Here is a 19,974-nt window from a genome sequence, read left to right as displayed (position 1 = left end):
GCAGATCACACCCCCTCAGCCTTCCCTTTGCAATGTGAAACAAGCTCAGCTCCCTTGGTCCCTCCCAAAGGTTTCTTAGGTTGCTACAGCATGAATCCTGTAATACTGCATCTCTTAGGGTAAGTAGTAGGGCTGTGGTGAGAATTTCTTTGTTTAGCTCAGTCACTTCAGTCTTTTCACAATGCATATTTAAAGCAAGTTCCAGTACTTTTGAAACATGATTTTAGATCACCGTGGTGAGCTGTTGGAGAACAAGGCTTGGGTGGGCTACGAAGGCAGCAGCTACCACCCCTTGCGGTGTCAGTGGTGAACACAGGGGAAAGAAGGAGAGTTCTGTAGGCAAAGGTCTCTAGTTCACAGGATGTGATACAAAGGATTAAAGCAGTTGCAGAATGAAAGCTGAGATTGCCAGTACTGATACAATGCCAATGTTGCAGCTACTGCATGGTAACTGCTCTTGTATGTGATAGTTTTAGCTGCAGGGAACGTGTTCCTCAGCTTTCCGGAAAACATTGATTTCTTCCTATATTTTTGGATGCAGCAGTGGTGCTGATGTTGCTCTGTAAGACCTGTGCGTTTTGCATCTTTGCTGTCGGTGTGTTACCCTGTGTCTTCCCTTCTAGAAGGCAAGGGAGACAATGCTATGATTTGGCTAAAGTGATTCTCCTTGGGGGAACCAGTGCTCCTCTGTGGTCTGGATAATTAGCTCGTCACAGAGACTGAGGATGAAGCTGAACTTATTTTCTGCTACTCTCAGGTGCAGATAAAAACAGCCAAGCAGCGAGTGGTCATGGCTTCACTGTACCTGGGGACGGGTCTCCTTGAACAGGAGCTGGTGAGTGTGGAAAGGGTTTGGGAAGGGGAGAACGTGAATGCAGAAGGGAAAGGCCTGCCTTTGCAAAAACCATCCTGTTCCTGCAGGTGCAAGGGGTATGTGTGAGGTGCAATTTGTGAGCTTGTAACCTCCTTAAAGCCTTCCTATAGGGATTCACTTTACATGTGTTTTCTCCTCCCCTTGGGAGTTTTCTCCAGGTTCCTGGCTGCATTTGTGTACTTGCACATAGAGTGGGGGAGGGAGGGATTTGGAAGGGGGGTGCATGGAGTTTTTCTTTAAGCCTAGTACAGAGCCATGGAACTACTGAACTTTTTCATGGGATGAGCCTGGATCTTTCAGACTGTTAGAGGTTACTGGTGTAGTGTTCAAAGGGATTTTGTAGAACTGGGATTACAGGTAATTTTTTTTTCTGGCATTTTTCTTGAACATGATTAAAGTTGTATGTATGTAGTGCTATGTTTTTGTCCTCCATGTACAGTATGCAGATTCAGTATTAGCTTTCTGCCTTTAAGACGGTGGTCAGTTTTGCTTCATGTTGTTTGCCTTTTCTGTTTCTTGTTCTTGCCTCTAGAAGCAAAAGCACTACCGAAGACCTTTAGAGAGAAGCCTGACCTTGGCCAATTTCTTATGTTAGAATGCAAATTTCACAGTAGAATAAAGATGGACAGTGTCCTGTGCAGGGTTTTGCTGGCTTTGTCTGGGCTTGTACACAAGATTTGAATTTGCATGTGACAGACAGCCTTGTAGTTAAGCAATAAAACTGCCTCTGCATCATTTATGAACTCCTACCAAGGTTTTTCTTTGGTAATGCAGGTCTGTGACTTGGGAATGATGTTCAGACTTCTGCTAATATTAATTGCTATTCAGAGGTCTGAAGAATGTGCACTTGTAAAATTGATGCCCTTTCATCTGTTGCTTTTGGCTGATAGGGTAGGATGCCAGTCTGACGGATGCAAAGTCTAAACTAGCAGTGTTTTGCGTGAGTAGGAAAGACTCATACTAGGGTATAGAAGCTTTCATGGCCACCAGTCTCCTGGCTGCTGAATAATTTCCTTATAAAGCTTTATTTGCTTTCTGTAATGAGTAGAGAAATCTGTGTCTGCAGGTGGATTGCTTAGAAGAAACACTGGAGAAATCACTGCAAACAAAAGGATCGTCGAACCTCAGAGTTTCCATTCTTCTTGACTACACCAGGGGATCTCGGGGTAGATATTACGATGCCTTGCTTTCTTCAGAGTCTTAATTTGACAGTTTGGCTGGATAAACTGTTCTTTTTCAGAGAGAGGCTGTCTTGACCAATTGGACCTACTTGCTTAAATCATACACTTTTCGAAACTGGCCTTTTGTATACCAGTTACTACTTGTTCCCAGAAAATCTTCAAGCTGAGCAGCTTGTCTTTGGAAAATAGGTGGTGGGAACAAGAAGAGCTGAACCCTACTCTGTGCAACTTGTGCTTTCTTGCTTAGTTCACTTGTCAGTTCATTTGCCCTTATCCATCATGCTCTCTCATACTTTAATTTTTAAAGGAAAGTGGGATTTGTTGGAAGTAGCAGTAAACTTACTCAGAAACTTTTGGGGTGACTCTTTGTAGAATGTGTTACTAGTGCTAGGTGTGGCTTGATTAAGAAGCTTGAATGGTGTCAGACTTGCTCAGCAACTGTTTCCAAGGCCTATTTATCAGTGAACTTACAGTTCTGGATGTTGATTTCAATATTGACATAGTGCAAATGAAAGAGATTAAAAAAAAAAAAAAAAAGAAAAAGAAAAAAAAAACAAAAAAGGAAAACACGCTGAGTGCTAGCAGATGAGGTGGATGCTCATTCTGTAACCAGCTTCTAGCTGAGGAGCTGTGGTGCCATGCCATGATGCATTCCCTGTCTGGTGTGATCCTGAGTTGTGAAACTCCTCTTGTCTCCCAGGTAGGAAAAATTCTCGGACAATGCTGATTCCGCTGCTGCAGCGATTTCCTGATCAAGTCCGTGTGTCCCTCTTCCATACCCCAAACCTGCGTGGACTTCTCAGGCTCCTGATTCCAGAGCGTTTTAATGAGACCATTGGACTGCAACATATCAAGGTCTATCTCTTTGATGATAATGTGATCCTGAGCGGGTGAGTCCTGCCTCTTCAGGCCCTTGTACAGTTCATTTAGCTGAGGTTGTGAGGCAAGGTATGCATGCTACCAGTGTTGTCTGAACTTAATTATTTGCATCTGGTCTTTCTGTAGTGATCATATCAGTGCTTTTCTGAGATGGAAGAGCAATGACAGCTCTTCCACATGAGATTCCCACATGAAAGAGAGTCTTTCTCAAAAAGAAAAAAAGAAAGATTTCTTGAGATTCAAAAGGAAATGGCAGATTTGTACTTTAATCTAGTTATATGCAGAGTGAGTTCTCTAACTTGGGCTGGAGTGTTCAGGATCATATGCCTATGCTCTGTCCTGGAACTGAACTCTTCCTCTTTTCTCCTAGCGCAAACCTGAGTGATTTGTACTTCACCAATCGTCAGGACCGCTATGTTCTCCTGCAGGACTCTCCCGAGATTGCAGACTTCTTCACAGAGCTAGTGGATGCAATTGGAGATGTGTCTCTGCAATTACAGCGAGATGATACGGTCCAGATGATGGAGGGGATGGTACATCCGTACCAAGGTAGGAGCAAGTTGTCGTATGTGGTTGGCTGATACGATCCAACAGAGAAGAGCGATAACCGGAGTTAAGGATGACTGTCTGACCATTGTTTACAGACTGTGCAGTGTCCCATTTATGTGCCATCCATTATTGTAATCAAGATTGCTAGAGTTTTGAGTCTGGATCTATTGGAGTGTTCCTGGCACACCGACTATCTATCACTAGCTAATCTGTATCTGGCAGAGTGTGCAAAGGCTAGAAGTTCCTCTGTAACTGTCTCATTGCTTCTTCGTAATTCTGCGCTTATGACCTTAAACAAGAACTTAAATTCCTTGAGAGAGGTTCTTTCTATTTTTTATATTAATGGCTATAATTCTAGGTGTTGTGTGTGTGCGTATTCTGAAAGTTTCATGGATGTAGTGCTGTTTTTGGTAATTAATATTCTGTAGCTGAGTATTCTGGGAATCAAGTGAATATTGGATTAGGAAGACGAGAACAAGCAAGTGTTGGAAGTGGGCAGTGAAGGGCATCTGTCTGTCAGGCTGATTGCATCATAAGTTTTTGTTCTGGCCTTGTGCACTGCTGTGTGATGTAAACTTAGACTGTGGGCAGTAGTTTTATTTTGCATGTTCCAGTTCATTTTTGGTTACCATTTTAGCTTTGCTCTGGTCTTCTCATTGCTCAGTGGATTTTGCAAGCTACTGTTTTCTAAGTTTCTTACCCCTCTTAAAGCTGAATATTTTTCTTCTGCAGTGTAGCTTTTCTAACCTTAAAACATCTGTTTTTGACACTTAGGGAAGAAAGTTGTGTGGTCTTTGTGTTAGCTCCTTTTTGTTCTCTTATTGGTGCGCTGTCAGTTGTTTTTCCTGCTACATAATAGGTGGTGCATAGTTCTCTACCTTTAGGTCTCAAACACAATCTTTTGTGGTTTTCCTGCAGGAGACAAGACTGCTTACTGTGAGATAGCAAATCAAAGAGTCATGGAGGTGATCAACTCTGCCAGGACACGACAAGAACTCCTTCATGCAAAGACTTTCCATAGCAGCCAGCAAGGCAGCTCCCTGTTATCCCAGCAAGGCTCTCAAGCATCTGGGGGTCTGAAACCAGAACCTGACACCTGGATCTATCCCTTAATCCAAATGAAACCTTTTGGGATTCAAATAGATGAGATGGTCACAGAGACACTGCTGACAGAGGCCGAACGGGATGCCAGGATATACCTTACCACTGGCTACTTCAACCTGACACAAGCTTACATGGACCTCATTCTGGGCACTAGGGCTGAGTATCGGATTCTTCTGGCCTCACCGGAGGTGAATGGGTTTTTTGGTGCCAAAGGGGTGGCAGGTGCCATCCCTGCTGCCTATGTTTACATTGAACACCAATTTTACAGTGAGGTCTGCTACCTCCACCAACAGGAGAGGGTCCAACTGCAGGAGTATTCTAGGGCTGGGTGGACTTTCCACGCTAAAGGTAAGATGTCCATTTCCCAAGAGGTCTTGTTCAGAAGGTGTTTGAGACTTGCATATATTTGGATTGTGCAACTAGTTAGGGGATGGCTGGGTGCAGTGTCTAGACTTTCAACTTCCAAAATACTCATCCAAGGTTCAAACAGTTTCTGTAAACCTGGAAGGTATGGAACACTTAGGGGACAGTTGTGCAAAGTTGTGTCTTACCTCTAGATTTCTGATCCTGAATATAGTCCCAGACATTATACAAGAATTGTGTCTGTGGTGATAGTGAGGCAGTGTCTTGATGTGAAACTTGATGTGAAAGAAAAGGAAGCATCTGGATGTATTTATGATCACATTAACAGTTGCGATGCAGTTTCTTGTGTCTGTCTTGCCAGTTTAAGCAATAAGAAGCAATGACTGTGCCAGAGACCCCAGGGCAGCATCTGCAGCAGGAGCAGGAAGGGAGCTTGCTTGTGGTGGCTCCCCAGTGGTCTTGGACACCGCGTTCTCTTGGCAGCAGATCTTGTGAGGATGATGCAGGTGTTGAGGAATGTGTCTAGCTTCTGTTTATGGCATACAGGAAAGTGCAGCATAGTGAATAATGGCACCCATGTGCCTTCTGGTAGCTGGAGGGGAAGTTGCTGAGAAATGAATATTGCTTAACAAGTGTAGCTAATAATAAACAAAAATAATTAATACTGCCATCATAGTCTTCTGCAGAAGACCCCTGATTCTGTCTTGCTTGATAGACTGTGTACAACTGTCACAAGATTCATGCCACCTTGACCAAAGCATGCATGTTTTCCCCTGACTGGTTGCTGCTGGCTGTGTCTCTTAAGTTTTCCTTCAAGAAAATGCACTCCTTGGCAATTATGTTCTGTTTTATACACAATAGTAAGTATTTGATTGCTCAGTAGTAGATTTTGTTAATGCAGATAGCTTAGGAAGTCTACTTAATTGAGGATATTTTTTTTTGAGGACTCGATGCATGTGACACTTCATAAATATCGAGGTTCTTACCGTCTTCCCATGCAGAGGTGCACTAGTGCAGCACCTCACAGAATGACTTGATCTCATGGTCAGGCATGGCGCTCAGCTGAGCTGAGATGGCTTTGCCATGTTCCACAGCATCTTCTGTTAATCTAATCTGCAAGCAGAGCTCTGCACCAGGTCACTGTGTCACTTCCTGTGATGGCTCACAGGTCCCCTAGGACAGCTCTATTCCTGTAAGCAGTACCCAATCTGGCACTAATTAACATGCAAGTTTCCCCAGCCAGGTTTGCAGTCTGCTGAGGGGCATTTCCATTGTTTGCAGCACGTGTCTGATTTGAATGCTGGAAGGATGCAGCCCCTGGGACTCCTGCCTGTTCCTGTTCCAGAGTTCTCCCGTTGATTGTTTAAGGAGACTAGCTGTTAATGATTGTGGGAATGCCTCTATCTGGCCTGCTTCCTGCAGGGCTGTTTGAAAGAAGGTTCAGAGGTGGTAGGGAGAGAAAGTTGCTGAGTAGGCCTTGTCTTGACTGAAGAAAACACACGAGTGTTACTAGGCTGCCTCTATGTCGAAACTACAAACCTTTCTAACAAGTGTTGTACCTCTCCTGTGGTAAGATCGGTAACTCTAGTGCATTAAAGACCTTATCTCAATCCAGGGCAGCTTGAAGGAGGTGCCTGCCTGGCTGGGAAGTCCTGTGTGGCCTGTCTTCCAGGAAGCATGTGCTCAAGCGATGCGTGGTTTGCAGGTTCCCCCTCTTGCTGGGTACTCTTGACTCTGAGTGGGATTTTGTGGTTTGGCATGGATGGAGCTGGAAGGCATAGGCTGCTTTTCCAAGCTACCAAAGCGCATGTGGCAGTCAGTCCCGTTTTGGGTCAGCTGTGCCTTCTAGTGGCAGTGCTTTGGCTACTGTGTGCTCTATGGTGTTCTTTTTGGGAGAGGGACGCAAGACCTGAGCTGTTCAGCAGCTCCCGTGCTCGGCAGGAGGGACAGTCAGAGATGTTTGCTGCCTTCTTTCCATTTCCTCTTCAGAGCGCTGGAAGGATCAGCTTGTAGCTCCTTTCTCTGGCATGCTTTGCCCTTTGGCACATGTTTGATTCACCCGGTTTCCTTCTGCAGGAGTCATCACACTGTGTGTGAGAGGACAGGACAGAAGAGGGAAAAGGGGGAAGCTTTGGAGACAGATGAAGGGCAGTTGTGTACGGAGTCCAGCTCCTGGAAGAGGACATGAGATCCCTGGCAGCAAATAGTGCCCATTAATACCTCCTTCTCAGGCTAAGACAAAAGACACCCTTCAGTCTCCTGTAGGATCTAGCTGATTTACACAAAACACCGTGACTGTTTTGTAAACCCTTCCAGCTCCTTTTGAAACATTTTGTATCCTCATGCACAACTTCCTGCAGTGTGCATTCCCACCAGGGCTACAACTGTCCTTAGGTTTGTTCAGTGCCAGAGCAGTCATAGCAGGGTGCTGTGCAGCCATTGTGCATGTGCGAGTAGGAAACGCAAACCTTTTCAGTGGGAGAGGTGTTTGTGGGTGTAACATCATGAAGCCTACCTGCAGCAGTGCACATCTGTCTTCTGCTGCGTTTCTGGGTGTGGTGGTGTCGGTGACGTGGGGGGTCCCTTCCATGGAGGTGTTGGGTGACAGAATGCCGGGCGGGCAGGTAGCTGTTTGCCCCAAGATAAACCTGCATTACTGCTATTGAATGCTGGCTGGGAAACTGCGCTTCCCCTTTCTGGAAAGGTGAGTCACTGTTTGAGCAGGTCCTGCCAGGTGGCCATAAAGCCAGAGACACTGTAAAGGCTTTAGGGCTGCTGCATGTATGCTTACAAGGAGCGAGGGAGTGTGTTCCTGTAGCTGCTGCCCAGGCAGAGCTGTGGCCCGCTGTTGAGAGCCTTGTGCTGGGGCTGGGCTGGGGCACCAGGCAGCCCCTGGCAGCTGTCCTGTTTGGTAGCTCTCCAAATCTCTGTGCCACTTGGGTGCTTTTTTACTGCTCCTGGAGCCCCACCCTGTGTCGGCGAGCCTGCGGAGGAGCCAGTGGTGCCACTGAGCAATGCCAGCTCTGAGCTGGGACCTGTAACTGAAAGTGGGAGTGAAGCTGCTGAGTGTGTGCGATGTGGGGGTGGGGAGGAGGTTACAGGAACCAGTGGTGAATAGGCAGCTTCTTACTCAAGGCATTCTTGGAACTGCTCTGGGGTTGAGTTAGGAAACCTGCTTCTATTTTAAGGACTAGGTGGTTTTTATGCTACGGTTTCTTTGTTGTAGTCTTTGTGTGACTTGCAGCAGGGATAAGCCTGGGACCTGCTCAGCACTGTTCTAAGTGCTTGTGCTGTGCTAAGTGGAGAGCAAACACTTCTTGGATCCATTTATACATTGGGAATGGCTGTATAGACTCTTTGGCAATAGTCCTGGCTCTCCTGTGGTATCCCTGTTCTTTCCTGCTGTGCTACATGGGTGTGCCTGAGAACAGTACAGTGCTTCTATCTTGTGCTTGAAAAAAAGTCTTGGGTTGTATCATGCTTGCTTTTGTTGTTGCACTGGCAAAGTTATGTGTGAGCTGCAGTTGTGAGTGGAGTCTTGCATCCCAGCAAGTTTGATTTCATCTTTGGGTGGCTCCTCAGGAAGTGAGTGGGTGTAATAATTTGCACTTCTCTTACGAGTCTTATTTCATGTGAATTCACCTGTCAGAGCAGGGAGATGCCTTTTTATGTCACTGTCCTGCATAGTCTCGGGAAAGGGCTGGCTTACTGTGCAACTGAGCTGCTTCCAGTTCCGGAATTGACTGGTCAAGGCCTGGCTTGTCTGCTGGGTGCTCTGGTGCTTGGTATAGGTTTTCCTTTATTGGAAAATCTGTTTGTCTTATTTCAGTGTTTCTGAGATACGCTGTAGTGCAGAACCAACCTCTAACTTGGTGATAGTGACTCACTTGGAATTATTTTTGGGCCCCTCCATGCAGTGTATTTAAAATGTTAAGAATGTGTCCCTAGGGTGGCACTGAGCATGCTGCAGCTCCCCTCTTAGGAGCACACAAGGCTGGACAATGCAAGCTCTGCAAGGGTACCCCAAGATTCATACAAAGCTTTACAAGACATGCTAGACCATCTGCGAGGAAGCTTGCTTTGTGTTGTGTGTGATCTTTTATAGTTCCTGTAATCTAGCATGTTTAATTCATTCTAAGTGAAGTGATGGTGTGAGGCTACCCTGCTCATTTCCTTTGTCTGCCACGCTTCCTTTCTCCTCCTGTTTTCCTGCAGGCCTCTGGCTGTACCTGGCAGGAAGCAATCTTCCCTGCCTAACTCTGATTGGGTCTCCTAATTTTGGATATCGATCAGTTCATCGTGACTTGGAAGCTCAGGTTGCGATAGTGACAGAAAATACAGCTTTGCAGCAGCAACTCCATCAGGTAAGTGGCTGAGTACAGGAGTTTACATGGATGTTGTGCTTCTTGGTCACATAGGGAATGCTGATGACGCAGTTGCAATAAAAACCTACAGCCACAATAATTCAAAACCTTCTTGAGCACAGGAAGCCTCAAGGAGCTGTCAGTTAAGTGACTATTGATGAGATGCCTTCTGCAAATGCCTGTTTCTGGGAAATGGAGGCCATAATGGGAAAGAACATGTGTCCCCAGTGAACTCGAGTATCGGGCGTGCTCAGGCTCTGGATGCTGAGAGGCATAGTATTCAGAGAGGATCTGCTGGCTCTCCTTTACTCACTTATCATACAGCACGTTCTTAAGCCTTGTCCCCAGTATTTGGGCCTTGCCAAGGTCACACCATGCTCTTAGGATAATGAAGTCAGGCCCTTTGAATCACTGATCTTGGACTTCTGGAGGAATTTGCTTCTCAGGTATTTGTAGGAATGCAAGTGTTGATTGGTTAGCTTTTGGGTGGCTGCCCACAGGCTGAGCAGGTGAACAGAGGTGGGTATCTTAGTGTAGTTTCTACAAGAGGAGGATTTCTGGGCTGGTTGGATTGCCCATGAAGTTATATGACATAACATAATCTTGAATAGACACAAACATTTTTCAGTGGTTTAATGTTCGGTGTCCCGCTTGTTTGGTTTGGTTGGTTTTTTCTTTTTAATTAGGCAGCTTGGACTGCTCAGCACTTTTGCCACTTCTTTAAATCCTGTCTGGTTCCCCAGCTGTCTCAACTCTGAATCTTCTGCTGGAACTGACTGTCCCAATTAGTTTCTCATGTAGTGCTCTGATAGAAAGCAGATTGGTTTGGTGCCTCTGTGTGTGACTTAGGGATCTCAAAAATGTGTTCTTTAAGCCGAGTCCTGGCATAAGAAGGCACAGTTGTCTTTAAGATCAATGGGAATTGCCCTGTTGCATCAGGGCTCTTCCACAGGATGAGTCAGAGTATATCTAATCAAAAACGGTTCTATTACTGGAAGAGTTGGTTGAATATTTCAATTCATATCTTGCCTCTGCTTGTTTCTAATGGAAGGGGAGAATCAATGAAAATATGACAAAGGAATTCTCTCAAACAGTGCTGCAGGGATCTTATTTAAAGGGCTTTAATCCATTGCCATTTGCTGGAAGCTGATTTTGAGATTGGCTGTTTGTTTACTGTTCTGTGATCTTTCTTCAGAAGACTTAATACATTACTGGTATGCTGCCATGAAATCACTTTGGCTATGTAACATTCAGTTCCATTTTAAAAATGTGTGATGAGATTTGGGAAGAAATTTGAGTGGCCTGGGTATCTTTGGATGCTCCACTGAATGAACTGAACTTCAGATAACTGGTCTCTCTTCAGTGATTAGACAACTTCGCTGTATCAGATGATCACGGTGCAGAATCTTCATAGCATGGCTGACTGTAGCTCTTGGAGCATTGGGGTTTCTAAAATTAGACTGATTTGGCACAACAAATGTCTTCCTTCTGTTGTTGGTTCATCTTTTTGGTGTTACTTTCCAGTGCTTGGCTCCTGCTTCCCTGTTGCACCCTGAATTTAAACAGTGAAGAGTATTTTCTGTTGTTTGTGACAGCTTAGCTAATGAAAAAAAAATTATGAACAGACTTACAGTACATGGTCTGCCCCTTGTTTGCCTGCAAATCTAGAAACCTGACTGGCTTTGGTAAGAAAACCACTTCTACCTTTGATCAAACAGCTGCTTTCAGGTGCAACTTGAGCATGTATTATCATCATCATCATGACGGTTCATTTCCTCCTTCAGCAGTATTGTGTACACAGTGGAGAAGCCTAAGTGTTTCTGGTAACTTAGTTGAAATTGTGACTGCATATTCATTTCAAAACACAGTGCTTGAGCTATGTCTAGAAAGAGCTGCATAAGTCAGTCTCTTGCCATTATGGTAAGGTTTCCTTTTCTGGCAATTACAGCGAGGGATTCAGGATTTTTCTGAAACCAAAGCTTGGCTCTATTGCAACCGTGGGGCACAAAAAGGCAAAACCTTCTACCTTTGCTCTTTGTAGAGTTTGAATTGCCAGCACTTGAGGCTCAGTTACTGAGCGCACTGATCATCACCAAAAGGTGGAGTGCTGCAGCATGCAGGTGTGGACAGATCCTGTTGTAGCTCCTTGGTGGCTTAGTTGCTCTGTGAATTGCGCTGTATGGAATGCAACTCTTACATTCAGGCATGTGGCAGAAATGATGCATCCTTTTGGTAGGATCCATGGCCAGTTTTATCTGAGAATTTGCTTTTCTTAAAGGCTATTATATAATGTAACACTTAGGATTTACTGGGATAATGTTTCTTTCCCTGTATAGGAGCAGGAGCAGCTTTACCTCTGCTCGGGTGTAGTCTCATCATCAACATTTGAGCAGCCAAATCGTTATGTGAAACTGTGGGTGAAGCTGGTAACACCTCTGATCAAGAATTTTTTTTGAAAGAAGAAAAATTGCTGCTTTTGGTGAGTTTTCAGCCATTCTTATGGGGAATTTATATTGCACTGATGGCATTTACTAAGTGCAGTACTCTCTGTCATGTGGAAGAAATAGATGATGGAAACATAGATGATGTGGGGAAAAAACCAGGCATCTCTCTTCTTCTGGGATGCTTGCCACTGACTAGAATCATTGCTCAAGGCCTATATTGGGTTTCATCTACTAGAATTTCTGGAAGGGTCAATGAAAAAGAACCCATACAAGGGTATTTCCCGTGCACAGAAAAAACCCTTCTGTTTCTGAAATGTCCCTTTCAGAGTTTTGTGGAGAGGGATGGTGTTTATTTTATCTTGACCAGCTAATAGAAAACGTTGTTGGAATATTTAAAATGTTTTGTCATCTTTTTATCTGATCAGTGCTTTGCTTTAACCTTGTAGATGTTGGCTAACAGGGACGGTTGGTTTTTTTCTGCTTTGTACAGTGTCCTGGATTTGCCTGGCTGTTCAACTGCCTGGTAACTGGAGCCCCTTCTGAGCTTCATGGAATTGCTCTTAGATTATTAATTTTTTTTTCTGTGCTGCGCACATAGCCCATGCAGTTGACACCCAAGTATGTGCCCTTGATGCTGAGTGTTCACACATCCATTTTATTTACATAAACATGGCCCCCATCTCTGGGGTTGTGTATCTGACCTTTTCATATTAAGATGTGTTATTAGTGTCTTCCATGAATTGTGGAGAGAGCATGAGAGGACTTTTGGGTGCTAATGTGATTTTTGGATGTTACTTGCTGAAAGCTGGAGGTTCAAACCATAACATGTCCTGCAAAGGTGTTGATTGGGAAGTCAGATAAAAATGTATTAGAATGCAGGCTCAGGCTACCCTGTGAGTTTAGCTAGTGGAGTGTGTGCAGGGTGTTCCGATATTGTATTGCCAGATTTCAGGCATCTGAAAAGGCTAAAAGTAAGTGTGAAGCTTAATGGGAATTTATTCTAAATGCTACTAGTTTATAAAGAAACAAAGAGCTCTACTTGCCTCCCCTTGTGGCTTTTCTTAACACTAGCTATGAGGGAAGTTTTATGCAACTGTATTTTAGAACTAATTGTTCAGATATTTCATGGGGTGTGATTTTGGTGAATTATTTTATGCTAAAGGGGGCATTGGCTTCCATCTGTTGTCCAGAGCAGATCTAATCACCCTAATAGGTGTTAACTGCAGATACACATTATTTGTTGTGAAAGAAGGGGCAGAGTATAACCTAGAAACAGAAAGAAACACACCTTAGATACTGGTCTGTTTGCAGCTGGAATTTCTTGTGAGTTGTGCAGGTTGAGGTGTTGGTGAACTGGGCCAAAACTGCACCTTTTGCCTTCCATCTGGTCTAAACAGATACATGCTTCCATGCAGGAATGTGTCATGCACACAGCTTGATGAATTTCTGCTCACAGTTAGTACTGAGCAATCAGACAAACAGCTGTGGAAAGAGAGCTATGAGAAGGAAAGGAATCCAGAGAGTTGCATGCAATTGTTGCGTTTGGCTTCCTTTGGCGGTCTGGCTCTCAACCAGCACTGTATCAGAAATCACCAATTGAAAACCAGTATCCGTCATGAGAAACTCCATGTATTGTAGGGGCATGACAGCAATTCCAGCAGTGTTTTTATTTTGTTTATTGATAATTTGTGCTAAAACAGTTCTGGTACAATCAAACTTAGACTAAGTTACACAACTTGGAGAGTTTTTTGCAAGTAAAAGCATTTGCCATTTTCCATAGTCCTTAAAAGTTTAGATCTGTAAGAGCAGAGCAACAGCAGCCAGGATCCACTTAGCAGCTTTTTCTTTTGTTTTTAGGTTAAAGGTCCAGATGTAGGTGGGACCTCGCATCCGTGTCTGATAGACAGGACATTCATAGATGTTCTTGGTGTCCATGCAGTCCACAGGGATGGCTCTGATGAAGATGACTGGCATCATGGGCGTCAGTTCCTTCAGTTGAGCATCTGTGATCACACCAGAAAGGATGTCCCATCGAGCACCTGCAAGATTATGAAATTGTCAGGGTACCAGTTCCCCAGTGGCTTTTTCACTTGGAGGGGGCTGTTTGCATAACTGCTAATGAGTGGGAAGGAGTTGCTCTAGCAGCACAGTTGAGGATGGAGTGTGAAGGTTGGGTAGCCATGGCTTAGTAGTCATTAGGGCTAACATGTTATCATCTCACTGTGACTCATGAATGCATTTTGCCTTACTGTGTGTGGGATGTCTAAATACATTCTGTCTCCTTTCCTCCCTTCAGCATGGGTTTGCATGAAAGTTGCGCAGCTGAAGGTAGAACTTAGGCCGTGGTGGGAACTACAATAAGCTGTCCTAGGTGGTCTGTGTTCTCATTTAAGTGGACCCTGTCAGTGCTCTTCTGATACTGCCATCTCATTCCCCCTAATTTTTTAGCAGTAATTATTTTAGGTTCTGAGTTTCCTGATTTGTCTTACTCATACATTGAATAAGACCATAATGTGTTTATTCACTAGAACCATGTAGCTTCTGACAACCCAGGCCTCATGTTCACGATAGCAGTCTGAATTTCCAAAAAAACCCCAGTTTCTGGTTTGTGAAACTCTGCTTGTAAACTGGATGGGTGCTGCCCTCAGCTGGTGTGTGTCTGATGTTAGTGAGGAATAAAGGCTGCGATGCTTGGAGCTTTTGCAACATGTACAAATTCAGATAAGCCAATGAGTACTAACACATGCTCTGTTTGCAAGAATTTTAAAGGCTGAAATGGGCTTTCTCCATGTCTGAAACATCTCATAAAAGATGCGGGTTTTTACCTTCCATGAATAATCCATGCACATAGGAGCCTTCTTTGGGTGGAGCTGTTATATCCTCACGGTTTTTCTTGGTCACTTCCACTGAAAGACACATCTTGTCCAGTGACCATTTGTTTTTTCTGGCTGTGGACTGCATGATAGCAGTGAGGAAGGACTGGGGATTGAAGAATCCTGCCAGCCACACTGCTGCAGGCAGCACAAAGTCTGTTGTCCAGACTTCCAGTTCCTGGAAAATAAAAACAGCAAAGTAATTTAGAGTGGGGCATGGCCTTTGAGTGGCAGAATACTGCTTTGAGATAGGATGTGACAAAAAGCTGATGCTTCGCTGTGCCTAACACAAGGTTCAGGTAATCTTCTAGATAGGGAGATTAGGATGGAGGCAGTCTGTGATGAATAAATAGATTCCACTGCAGCAATGAAACTTAAAATTTGGATTGCAGTAAATACTGCTGCTATTTTTTTAACAAAGCCAAGCTTTAAATAGATGGTTTTATTAAATATTTTTTTTTCTTCTAAGACATACAAAGTTACGATGGGGTTAGCTAATGTTATTTTGAAACTGTGATGTACTCTAATGGTGAACCCATTTCAAACTTCTGCTCTTGTTCTTGGGGTAACAGGCCGTTTCAGGTACTTCAAACTGCTTAAATTAATATTGAAAAATAAATGAGTTATCACCTCCATCATGTACAGTGGTTTCCTGGTCTTCTGTGGTATCCACTTGCTCCCTAAGCTTTAACTTTCACAAGAAATCTGCTCACCTTAATCCGAAGGAGCAGGTCTGCAAACCAGGCTCCTAAACTAAGAAGAGAGGGATAGGCATAACGTGTCCAGGATTCAGGAACATTGCTGTGGAAGAGAGCGTTTGCCAGCTCTTCCATATCCGATGTAATTGTTAGCTCTCCCTTTAAAAAAAGAGAAAAATCTGGGCAGTTTTATCTGCAGAAAACAAGACTTATGGAACTATTTGATTTCACACTTAGTATGAGGCAGGAGGCTGGTACTGTCTGGCCATACACAGCACAGGGGGGTCTGTAAGAGTCACGAGCAAGGGTAGCCAGGTGCTTTGTACAAGACAAGGTTTGGAATGAGCAACAGCCATTTGCAAATCATTTAGCAGGGAGAGGTGCTTTCTAGGCAGCTACCTAATATATACCTTTAGTCCTAAATCTAACTCTTCCAAAGAGCGCCTGATTTCCTGGATCAAGATATTCATTCTTTCACATTCCTGCAAGGCAACTACAACGTATGGAGTCTTGTTCACCGCTTTTGCCATGATCTCCACCATATTGAATGGCTCCGGCAGCCTTTCAATAATCTCGCCTAGAACTGACTTCACCTGGAAAAAATATGCCATAGAACTGCTCTTACCTAAGGAAAAATGCTGTGGGTTAACAATTAATCAACTTGGTAAGATTTTTTTCTTTTTCTGCCTTCGTGTTTTCCTGTGCTTCTTCCTCTGTTACTAATACTCTGTTATTTTCCTAACTGCTCTTGGAACTTAAAAAGCCGCAGCTCTTTTTCAATTGCCAAGAAGTAAGAACTGAAGCCACAGGGGGCTGTGAAATTAAAGTGTAAAATCTAGGGAGTCAGGAGGAGGACTTTTTTTTCTTTTAAAAAAAAAATTATCTGTATTTTTAGTAGTTGCCATCCTGAATGGAAGTTACTAAACATGTTCCATCTGCTGAGGATGCAGCATGTGAGCCACGTTTTGCCATTGGCACATCTCGACCCCATCCAAGAGTAACGTTTCTGAGCAGTGCTGACTTTTGTAACTGCACCATACGTCAGGATGGAGCAAACACAAATGGCCAGGGCAACATTTCAGCTTCTACCCTTTGGGTTTCTCTGAGCTGCTGGAGGGGTGCAGCTAATGGAATGGTCTTATGATCTGCATGACCAGCTGCCTGCTTGTCTGGGATCTAGATTGATGCAAGAGCAGGGAAGAGGGGAGAGCACTGCAGCTGGGATAGGGACAGAGGCAGCTGTGGCCTGTGCTCTGCCTGCCCTGGGCTGCAGTGGCAGCGCTGCCTTCTCAGCGGCTGGAGAGCGGTGAGGCATTTGCTCATGTTCAATTACATTACCAATGCCAAAGACTGGAAAGAGCCCGGTCACAGAGAAACCAAGCACAAATACACTTAAATAAAAACTTGACAGGCGTGTCCATCTGAGCAGAACCTGCAGTGTTTCTTGTGAGCTCTGTGTTAGCAGCTCCCCCTTCTCCAGGCTGATAGCTTGTAGCGGTAAGTTACTGGGCTAGAACCACGTCTCTGTGCATTCTGCTAAGAAGTCAGTTTTTGCTACAGGTCGTATTTTCCTATCCATTGTGTGTGGGCTCATATCTGTTCTACCCATCTGGCCTCTGAATTGTTCATTACTGTAAAGAGGCAGAAACAATACTTGCCTTTTCCTCTTGGGAGACAGCTGAGCCTCCTCCAGCATCTAATTCTTTGGGTTGCAGTTCCAAAAGTGTCTGAAAAAGCCTGTCCGAAGTGACAGTCAGGAAGCCGATTTCTGCATTGGGGTGAAGGCCGTACAAGCAGGGGCTCTCTGGTGGCAGGTTGTCATTGATGTATTCGTGGTAACCCTAAGCGCAGGGCAAGTGCTGATGTTAGTTTAGCAACTATGTACAAAGGAGTGAGAGTTTTGCTCTCAACCTTGAAAATGTCATTGCTTTTTGGTGGTGGCGCTTCACAGCTAGCTGGCATTGCTTATTCAAGATGTTATTTTACTCATGTCTTACCTAAGTTTTTCCCTTACTACCCTGGCCACAGGAACTGTTTTTGCAGTGATTCTGCATGTTTCCACAGGATTGAAACTTTTTGTTCCCCTATGTTTTGCCTTGGTTAGCATGAGGGAACTCTGACTAGTGAGCATTTATTCAGAGTGGTGGTTTTCCATAGCAAATTGCAATGTTAATCTTCTTTACCTTGTAATCCAAACTGGGAGGGATCAAAAACCCTGGAGCTAAGTACACTTCCCCTTCCAGCATCTCCGCACAGATGTATTCGCTCAGGTAAGTCCGACACAGCCGGTGGTCCCAGTCATCTGTGATGTGCCCTCCATACGTGATTTCACCAAAGAGGTACCGGAGATCATCCCATTGTACCTACAGGGAGAGGCTCACTGTGGGGTTTCTGTGTGGCTCCCCAGAAGTCCCCTGCAGCCTGGGGCAGCTGTGCATGCCTGTAGAGCTGCAGGGCCATGGGGCAATGGATCCTGGGTTGACCTGCCCAGCGTCCAGGGAAATGACAGACCCTGGACCTGCAGAGGCCTGGTGACAGAGTGAAGGGGTGCAAGACAGGGGACCTTGTCTCAAGGTTGTTGTGCATTTGTCCACAGACTTCACCTTGTCCCAGTATGGACACAGCCATCCATACTTTGAACCCCTGTCATCCCGTCTTTACTCAGATCAGCGCTGGTCATGTCTGTAAGGCCAGGTGGAAGCAGGACTCTCCTAAGGGTGAGACCTCAATCCTACTCATTGCCTCTTCATTCTTGGGGTAGGCTTTGCCTTTTAGGTGGAAAGTAATGTAAAAACAACCCAACAAAACACCGAGGCATGAGCCAGAGCAGGCACTTGTCCCAGCCTGGTGCTAAACGCTGCCTTTCCACCCAGCTCAGCCATACTGAGGACTCTGCGCCTTCACCTGCCACAGCGTGCAGGCAGCTCCCTGGGGAGGAGGGGAAGAACTACCGGCAAAGCTGCGTTTCCTCAAGGGAAGGCATTTGTGCAGCAAAATGATGATGATTTTTTTTTTTTAAAGTTTGATTGTCGCAGCATGTATTATACTGAGGTATGGTCACTTTATAAGTCTCTTACCTTGGAGTTCACCTCCAGATAGTTGTACAGGATGTTAATTGATATGGTCAGGTCACCGTTATTAAAGGGATAAGATCGGTTCCAGCCCTGAGTGCCAAACTTGCGCCGCTCAGCCACCACTGTGTGGAAGTAACAGAGTGCAAACAAGATGCATTTGAACTCGATTTCTTGGCTGCACATCTCTAACGTGTCCTGCAGTGGAATAAAAATGAGAGTGGGTTTGCCAGTGAATGAATGAATATCGTTATTAGCCATCCCTCTATTGGAGGAAATTAACAGAAGATGGCAAAGAAGAACTGAAGGTTTTTGTTTTGTTTTGTTTTTTAATAAAGGCATAAAGTTATCTTTTGAAGATTTGCTACTTGGTTAATTTTTGCACTTACCTGTTTGTAAAAAGATTAGGAATACACACACACACACACACACAAACAGCCCGCTGACAGTCGAGGTGGCTTGTTTGGGCACCAAGCTGCCGCAGCTTGACCTTCAGCTTTGGGGAAAAGTGCCCGTAATTCAGCACCCTCCCTGGTTCAGGAGTGCTCGGGCACCTTGGTTACCCCTAAAGCACATCTGGACAAGCGGGGGCTCTGGGCACCCTCTGGAGGATGTGCCTAGGAGGGGGCACAGTGTGCCTGGCTGCAGTGACGCCCCCAAAGATGCTCAGCCCGGGGGGTGAGCCCAGTGGGCTGACCCAAACGGTTGAAAGGGACCAAGGGTGGCTGGCAGCGGGGGAGCGCAGCATGGTGGGCTGAGGGTACCTGGGTGAAGAGGTCGAGAGCTTTGTGCAGGTTGGTATGCATGCCCATTGGCGGCTCGTTGGTGATTTTGATGGCATTTTCCAGCAGTCCCTGCGGGATGATGTGTTCCTCGGGGCTGAGGGCTGGCTCTGCACTCATGAACAGCCGGTAGTCGGCGTGGCTGCCCAGGCTGTACTGCTCCACCAGCTTCTCCAGTGTGCCCAGCCACCGGGCCACGAGGTGGATGTTCTGCAACAGAAACCCCTCCTGTACTGCTTGGGCTGAAGTACAGCCTTGGGAATTGCTTGTTCCCCCTCAAACTGCTGTGGTGGCTCCACACAGAGCAGATGCAGCACAAGGCACCCAGCTAACCCTGGCAGTGTCACTGCCACCACATGGGGTACACCATGAAAAACTGTGCCCCCATTGCAGGGCCACCATCCTCTTTGGACGGCCTCCCACACTTTTGCCCTCCATTTGCTGTTGCCGCCTCTTACTCAGGGGCCCATCTCCAGTTCCCTTGGCATAGGCCAGCAGTGTCTGGTGCACACCGAAGGTCTGTCTGTCCCGCATGCCCCTGCGCCTCCTGCCTTGCCCGTGGCAGCGCAGTGATGGTAAAGGGGCCATTGTAGCCCAGCCCTTGCTGCTGGCAATGCGCCCTGGTGCACTCAGTTGCTGGTAGGGCCCCGTGCGCCCCGAGGGGCGTCCCAGTGTGCCCAGTTGCTGGCTGGGTGGTGTGCCCCGTGGTGTGCCCGGTTGCTGGCAGGGCCATGCGGTGTGCTCAGTTGCCGCCAGGGCCATGTACCCCAGTGTGCCTGGTTGCTGGCAGGG

At 45.6% G+C, this 19,974-nt stretch overlaps 2 protein-coding genes across 10 annotated transcripts in view; one reads left to right on the top strand and one right to left on the bottom strand.

Annotated features, from left to right (window-relative positions):
* The window catches only part of PGS1 (phosphatidylglycerophosphate synthase 1), a 34,327-nt gene that overhangs the window by 6,089 nt on the left and 8,264 nt on the right, over positions 1–19,974 (top strand). The window contains exons 3-11 of one of the 8 annotated variants that reach the window (XR_008729955.1): positions 758–835; positions 1,941–2,040; positions 2,756–2,945; positions 3,305–3,483; positions 4,402–4,935; positions 9,166–9,314; positions 11,651–11,793; positions 12,249–12,376; positions 13,616–15,271. Coding sequence is in view for 4 of the 8 variants with exons in the window: in XM_055697170.1 (XP_055553145.1) it covers positions 758–835; positions 1,941–2,040; positions 2,756–2,945; positions 3,305–3,483; positions 4,402–4,935; positions 9,166–9,314; positions 11,651–11,770 (1,350 nt within the window). In the remaining 4 variants the exon portion in view is untranslated. Of the gene's footprint in view, positions 1–757; positions 836–1,940; positions 2,041–2,755; positions 2,946–3,304; positions 3,484–4,401; positions 4,936–9,165; positions 9,315–11,650; positions 11,794–12,248; positions 15,272–19,974 lie in introns of those variants that run through there. The other 7 variants (XM_055697185.1, XM_055697170.1, XM_055697163.1 and 4 more) reach the window with 7 other exon arrangements.
* DNAH17 (dynein axonemal heavy chain 17) overlaps positions 13,420–19,974 on the bottom strand; it is a 38,544-nt gene continuing 31,989 nt past the window's right edge. For both annotated transcript variants that reach the window (XM_055697201.1, XM_055697209.1), the window contains exons 73-80: positions 19,165–19,392; positions 18,407–18,598; positions 17,513–17,692; positions 16,988–17,170; positions 15,740–15,922; positions 15,345–15,488; positions 14,584–14,809; positions 13,420–13,797 (exon numbers count right to left, since the gene is read on the bottom strand). In XM_055697201.1, the coding sequence (XP_055553176.1) occupies positions 13,550–13,797; positions 14,584–14,809; positions 15,345–15,488; positions 15,740–15,922; positions 16,988–17,170; positions 17,513–17,692; positions 18,407–18,598; positions 19,165–19,392 (1,584 nt within the window). In that variant the 3' untranslated portion in view covers positions 13,420–13,549. The remainder of the gene's footprint in view (positions 13,798–14,583; positions 14,810–15,344; positions 15,489–15,739; positions 15,923–16,987; positions 17,171–17,512; positions 17,693–18,406; positions 18,599–19,164; positions 19,393–19,974) is intronic.

Source organism: Falco cherrug, chromosome 1 (genome assembly GCF_023634085.1).
Source record: "Falco cherrug isolate bFalChe1 chromosome 1, bFalChe1.pri, whole genome shotgun sequence".
Lineage (NCBI taxonomy): Eukaryota > Metazoa > Chordata > Aves > Falconiformes > Falconidae > Falco > Falco cherrug.
The sequence above is the reverse complement of the archived record's forward strand: the minus strand, read 5'-3'. Positions and strand labels throughout refer to the sequence as shown.